This window comes from Petaurus breviceps, unplaced genomic scaffold (assembly GCF_028583685.1).
Source record: "Petaurus breviceps papuanus isolate PSGF00001 unplaced genomic scaffold, PetGlider_PUasm1.0 37, whole genome shotgun sequence".
Classification (NCBI taxonomy): Eukaryota; Metazoa; Chordata; class Mammalia; order Diprotodontia; family Petauridae; genus Petaurus; species Petaurus breviceps.
Genome location: NW_027186296.1, coordinates 93,925,156 through 93,931,433, shown reverse-complemented (window position 1 = coordinate 93,931,433; position 6,278 = coordinate 93,925,156). Strand labels below are relative to the sequence as shown.

At 52.0% G+C, this 6,278-nt stretch overlaps 1 protein-coding gene across 1 annotated transcript; it reads left to right on the top strand.

The window, feature by feature from the left end:
• The first annotated feature begins 480 nt into the window (after positions 1-480).
• On the top strand, positions 481-5,490 carry VAX1 (ventral anterior homeobox 1). Its single transcript, XM_069097577.1, has 3 exons — positions 481-718; positions 2,329-2,516; positions 4,933-5,490. The coding sequence occupies exons 1-3, from the start codon at positions 481-483 to the stop codon at positions 5,488-5,490; spliced, it is 984 nt and encodes a 327-aa protein (XP_068953678.1).
• Positions 5,491-6,278: the final 788 nt, after the last annotated feature.

Below are 6,278 nucleotides of genomic sequence, written 5' to 3'. Positions count from 1 at the left end.
ACCATCCATTACGATCTGATATATTATCCAAACAATTTAGTGTATTCATGAGGTAACCGAAACGTGGAGGCTGTGAAATTACCCGTAATCAATTGAAACAGCGAGTGTGCGTCCCTCTGGGTGTCCAACATCTCTATGTCTCAGTAATAAGGCAGGCAAGAAATCATTTCAGAGTTGCACTGTTCGCTATCTGATCGCTGGGCTGGGGAAAGCTGGACAGTCCTATTAGAAGGCTGGGACTGATGAGACTGAATCGCAACTCCGCTGGGAACCACAACACGACAACCTGCATCTCCAGGAGTGTATTGCAGACCCCACTGTGCTGACCACCAGAGGCTTGTGCCATCGCCAATCTCGTTTCGCCGGTGGTGGCTTTTTTCCCCTTCTCCTCTCCCTTCGGGGTTCCTGTGGGGTGTATTTTGTGGGTGCGTGTGTGCAGTGGGATATTCTTATCCCCCCCCCCTTTTTTTTGCCTTTTACATGTTTGGGAAACCAGACAAAATGGACGTTAGATGCCACTCGGACGCTGAGACTAATCGGGTCTCGAAGAATGGACATAAGGAGGGAAAAGAGAGCAAGGGGGGCGAAGGGAATATCTCCACTTCTTTTCTGAAGGAACCTCCGGGCACTTTCTCCCCGTCTGCCGCCTCGGAAGACTGTAATAAGAGTAAATCTAATTCTGCCGACCCGGACTATTGCAGAAGGATCCTGGTTCGAGGTAGGGGATCAGAAAGAAGAAAGAGTCTGGGGCTTGGGTATATTTGGAGGGGCGATTCGGGAGGATAGGGTCGCCCCTCTCCCTCACCCTTTATCGGAACCTTCGGTCCCCGTCTTCCCTGGCTGCAGGTCTTTATCAGGTGCGGAGTTCTCTCTCCGAGTCCTGTCTGCTTGGCCACGGGGTATGGGTGCTGGTGTATGTCTATGTGTATATGTGTATCAGGGAGAGTGGCGGTTGGGGGTGGGGACCTTTGAGGTTGTGGATCGGCTCGGACTTCGGGAGAAAGTTGCCGGCCCTGGGGCCCCACCCTCTGCCTTTCTCTGGGTCTAGCCGCCGGCCTTTTGGGCCAGGCCATTTTCCTCCTTTCCAAGGCTTCAGGAATTTGGTGTGCTGGGGCCTCGCCCTGTCCCCCGACCCGAGGGTGGGTAAGGGAGGCGGGGTGGGAGCTGAGAGGATCTATGGGGAAAGCCAAAGCACTGCAGGATGCAGCCGGAGAGAAGGTGGAGGAGGAGGCCGACCCCAGGCTTATATGGCTCTCGCCTTTGAAAAAAATGGGTCGGAGGGAGGCAGAGATAAAAACAGTTATCCTCCTCTGCCTTCCAGGCTTCAGAGATTTGGGGGATACAGAAAAAGGAAAGAAAGAAAAGCCCATCTGCGGTTTGAATGGAGAGGCGGGAAGTTGGTTCTGGCCGGCTAAGGGTCCTGTCCTTAGGCTGCCTGGAGATCCGGTGGGATTGAATTGGGAGGGGGAAATCCGAAAAGGAGGACTCCCACCTTCGCCTCCAAGAGTGTCACTGCCCCCACATCTGCTGACCCATACTTTGGGGAAGCTTCGTCCAGGGCTCTGGAAGCCCGGGCTTTTCCCCTTGCTTGGGGTGTTTTCTGCCCCCAAGGAGAAAGGGGACACCGAGACTATGAGGAAGCAAACCCCGAATACGGCCTGGTAAACAGTTATTCCTCCGGGGTGGGGTCAGGGGCCCGCAGAGCACTGGGGGAAGTGGGTTTCTGTGCTCTTGTGGGTGTGCTGGGTGGGGTGTGAATGCTTCTGAGGACTGTGGGGGTCGGGGGAGAGCGGAAGATCAACTCTGGCAGGGGTCGGAGGACCCTAAGTCTGAGCCGGGCTATTCTTCTCAGTCGTCCCTGATCTTGTGAGGCCTCTTCCGAGGCGGGGATTGTGCCATAGGAAGCAAAGAGGCTTTCCTCCTCTAGCCTTAGGGCGCCCCGAACAGAAGGGACTGTTCGCCTTGGTCGCGATTGCATTTTGTCCTCCAACCTCGCTGTTCATTCAAAGGGATTTAGCCTAACAAAGCTGATCAGACTCTTGTGCCCAATTATCTTCTCCACACTCCCCCCCCCCCAAGCAGACAAACCAGTTAAATGTAGTTAGATACCCCAATATTTGAGTTCACATTTGGTTACAGGGACACCATTCTGTTGAGCTAATCCGCCCTTCTCATCTCCCTGTAGTCATTCGGCTAAACTAGGGTCACCAGTGTAGTCCCTGAAGCTTCTGGCCTGGAAAGTTGTTTAGAGGAGGCAGGTAGAGGAAAAAGAGGTAGGGTAAATGAGTACTGACTACCGATCTTTTCCCCCTGTGGCCCCCTCCCCAGATGCCAAGGGCTCCATCCGAGAGATCATCCTTCCCAAAGGCCTGGACCTGGACCGGCCAAAGCGGACCCGCACGTCATTCACTGCTGAACAACTATATCGGCTAGAGATGGAGTTCCAGCGGTGCCAGTATGTTGTGGGGCGGGAGCGAACAGAGCTGGCCAGGCAGCTTAACCTCTCCGAGACCCAGGTACCAGTCCAGGCATCTTGTCTGCTTAGGTAGCAACTCCCCACTGGCCCCTCATTCTCAGCCATCTCATCTCAGGCCCCCCCCCCCCCACCACCAGGTTGTAGACCTACAGAGCATCCGGAGAAAGGAAAAATGTGTTGGGGGTTGGGGGCTGTAGCATTGAAAAGGCAGCTCTTTTCTACACACACATCTGGGCCCTTCGACAGCAACTCCAGCTTTTGCAATCTCTGTCCCTCTGCTTGGCACAAAAGATGCACATACAAACTGCACCACCCCCTCCAACATACACACAATTTATTAGTCTCTTGTACTCTACAAGGAGTTGATTCTCACCCTGCTTCTGAGTGTCCCAATTTGGCCCTCTCCCCAGGAAAACATGCCTAGGTCTCCCAAGTCTCAGCTGCTCTCTTTCTTGGGATCCTAGGCCCAATATTTGTCAGAATTATTGGAGGGGAGAAGTTCTACAACCCTATCTTGGTCTGTTGGTGATTGTGAAAGAGGGAAGAGAAGCAGTTAGCCAGAGCTGCTGAGATTCTCCCAAGGGGAGAGGTCATTTCCCCCCTGGGCACTTTACCCTTGTTTCTGGCCCCGAATCTTGTTAAATAAGGTTGGTTCCCTAACACTTCATCTCACTTCCAGTACAAAGCCTGTGGCTTTGAGAAGATTCCTTTTAGTGAGAGGGATAAAGGTTGTTTTTATGATTTCTACCTCTAACCATCTATGAACCTTCTTTCAACCATGCCCTGTTTTCTTTTCCTTTACCCCTGTGGGTTGTGACTCAGTTTAAGCCAGATAAGTGTTTGGTCTGGGGTCCTTTTTATTTTGGGGAACTTTCTCTGTGTATATGTGCAGTGTGCAAAGTGTGATCATATTTGGGGACTGGACCTCTTTATCCTCCAAACTGGTTCTTCCATGTCATGGTAGGGAAAACAGGAGTTTGAGACCTCCTGGGACTTTGTTGTCAGGTTTGGTCTATAATCTATAATGGTGACTCAAGAGTTTTCTTCCCCTCTGGAACTTCCCTATACCAGATTCCAAATAGCTCAGAAGCTGAAATGAGGTGTCAGTATTTCCTCTGATGAAAGGACAAGACCTGAGGTTTGGTTCCAAGAAAGGAAGTAGGGGGAAACCAGGTGACTGACAGAAGAGCTCTGGTTTAGCATTCTTTTTCTTGTGCCTCCTTTGCCACCCCTACCCCTATCCTCTCCCCATCCCCCAACAGAAGCAAGCAAACAAAGCAAAACCAAAACAGACCAAAAACCACTTCTCTGCAGCTGCCAGTCCAGGGACAGGGATCATCAGCAGAGCTGCTGATACTCTAGATCCGGGAGGAAAAGTAAAATGATGGGAGGATAGGAAGGACCTTGCCACTTTCAAAAGCCCCTGGGCTTTAGGGACAAGTCCCAGCCAGTCTTTTCCAACTTCCGATTCAAAAGTTATGGGAATGGGGGTGGGGGTAACAAAACGGAAGATTTCAAAGCTCCTATTACCGATTTCTTCATCACTTGCAATACACCACAAACACTTGGAATCCCTCTCCTCCTTGGCTGGATTTGACTTGGAATTGGGTGATGGAGGTACGAGTGGATCGTGTCTTCCTGTGTTAACTCAGGGTGATACCTCTTTAGGGAACTTTAGATTTTACGAAATGTCAGGTCTTAACCCCGGCATGACAGGGCTCTCCCAAGCTCTAACTTCAGTCCCCGTGTGCCCGTGTGTGTGTGAATCTGGGATCCACTTTGGTCTTAAAAAATCATCCTAAAATTTGGAGTAACTCTTCGCTTCTCCAGAAGCGGAAAAGTTGGCGACCTAATTCGTCCACCGTCTCCTCCAAATACGATTCTAAAAGTCCTAGATTTACATTCCTCCAGAAATCATGAAATCCCTTGCCCCTGTTTGTCTCTATTGGAGTTTTAAGACTATCACCCTTAGCCCGCTATACTTCTAAAGGCCCTCTTTGCCTCCATCCCCAAGCCCCAGGAAGGAAGGGGGAGAAGCCACTGGTGAAGGGTGCTTGTGTATGGGTGGACTTGGGGCGTCCTACCCCGATTGTCTCAATTCTTGACTCTGGGAAACTGGAAGAATGGAAGGAACTAAAGGGTACATGGTGGAGGGACTTGTCAATGAAATACCTGTTTTTATTATTAAGACTTTGAAACGTTTCACGATCTGACTCTGGTTGGGTTTCAATCAAGTTACCCACCCGGAAGTTCAGCCATGAGATTGAGAGGAGTTTGAACTTGGTCGAGTTGTGTCCTTTTCTGGGTCTAGGCTCCCCAGCTTCGGCCCCTGGGTGGAGGGAGAGGGATAGTTGGTGGTTTCTAACTTACTGGGTCCTCGCAGAGCGGGAGCCACGTCCCCAGGGTCCTCTAACAGTCTCTCTCCCTCCCTCTGCCCTTTCTATCGGCCGCCACAGGTGAAGGTTTGGTTCCAGAACCGGCGCACAAAGCAGAAAAAAGACCAAGGCAAGGACTCGGAGCTGCGCTCTGTGGTGTCCGAGACGGCAGCCACTTGCAGCGTGCTGCGGCTCCTGGAGCAAGGTCGTCTGCTCTCCCCTCCCGGCCTGCCGGGCCTCCTGCCCCCTTGCGCCACGGGCGCTCTGGGTTCGGCTCTGCGAGGCCCCAGCATTCCGGCCCTGGGTGGCAGCGGCAGCTCAGGCTCCGGCTCCAGCTCGGCCTCCGGTCCGGCGAGCGGTTCCTCTCCGCACCCCCCGGCCGTGAGTAGCGCGGCAGGGCCCGCCTCTGCTTCAGGACTGCATCCCGCCCCTGCCGCTGGCCACAGCCTCTTCAGCCTGCCTGTGCCCTCGCTCCTGGGCTCTGTCGCCAGTCGCCTCTCCTCCAACCCCTTGACAATGGCTGGCTCATTGGCCGGGAATTTACAAGAACTCTCCGCCAGATACCTGAGCTCCTCCGCCTTTGAGCCCTACTCCCGGACCAACAATAAAGACGGGGCGGAGAAAAAAGCACTGGACTGATTTTAAGTATTTCCATGTATTTATATTTATAGTATCTATTGTGCTTATATTTATGGAATCACACACCCAAGTCTCCCTCCCCGGGGCAGTTCCCCTCTCCCCACGAAGTCTCCAGACACGTCCTTTACCTCTTTGCCTCACCCTCTCTTACAAATTTAATTTTACCATTCTAATTTTTTCCCCCTGCCTTGCTTCGGTTTATTTCCCTACCCTCCACCCCCAACTTCTGTCTGAAAGCAGGAAAGATCCAAAGATCTGGGAAACACATCCTGCTCACTTTCCCCATCCCTCTACCCCAAACCTGAGGGAAAGGAGCCATCCGAATCCAAAGGACCAGTACTGTTGGTAGGAATAGTGGGGAGAAGGCTGAACGAGCAGCCTCCCGCCGACCCCGCAGCGGCCCGCACAGGGTGGAAGATTTACAAGGTTTCCTAGAGCCCAGAGTTGGTATACTTCTTCCCGCAAGTAAGGAATAGGAAACTCCCACCGTCTGAGTGAGCCATACAGGAAGTGAATTTCTGAAAGCTCGGCGGTCACTAGGCCTTATAGATTTCTCTAGAAAGCCAGGGACCCTGCCCAAGATTCCTACAAAACAAGAAGAATCGAATTCCCCGCCACTCCCCTCCACTTTAGGGAATCTGTGGATAGGACAGGCAAGAGAGTTGCCGAAAACCAAGCTCTAACGACCACCTCTACAATACTAACAATAATGAAGATGGTGATGATGATGATGATGATAGTGATACTAATGTTAGGGAGAATAATAAGAATGGAATATTGCTAAGCAA

Coding starts and splice junctions, on each gene's coding strand:
- VAX1 (XM_069097577.1), top strand. CDS start 481: ATGTTTGGGAAACCAGACAAAATGGACGTTAGATGCCACTCGGACGCT. Junction 719..2,328: donor CAGAAGGATCCTGGTTCGAG/GTAGGGGATCAG, acceptor CCCCCTCCCCAG/ATGCCAAGGGCTCCATCCGA. Junction 2,517..4,932: donor TTAACCTCTCCGAGACCCAG/GTACCAGTCCAG, acceptor CGGCCGCCACAG/GTGAAGGTTTGGTTCCAGAA.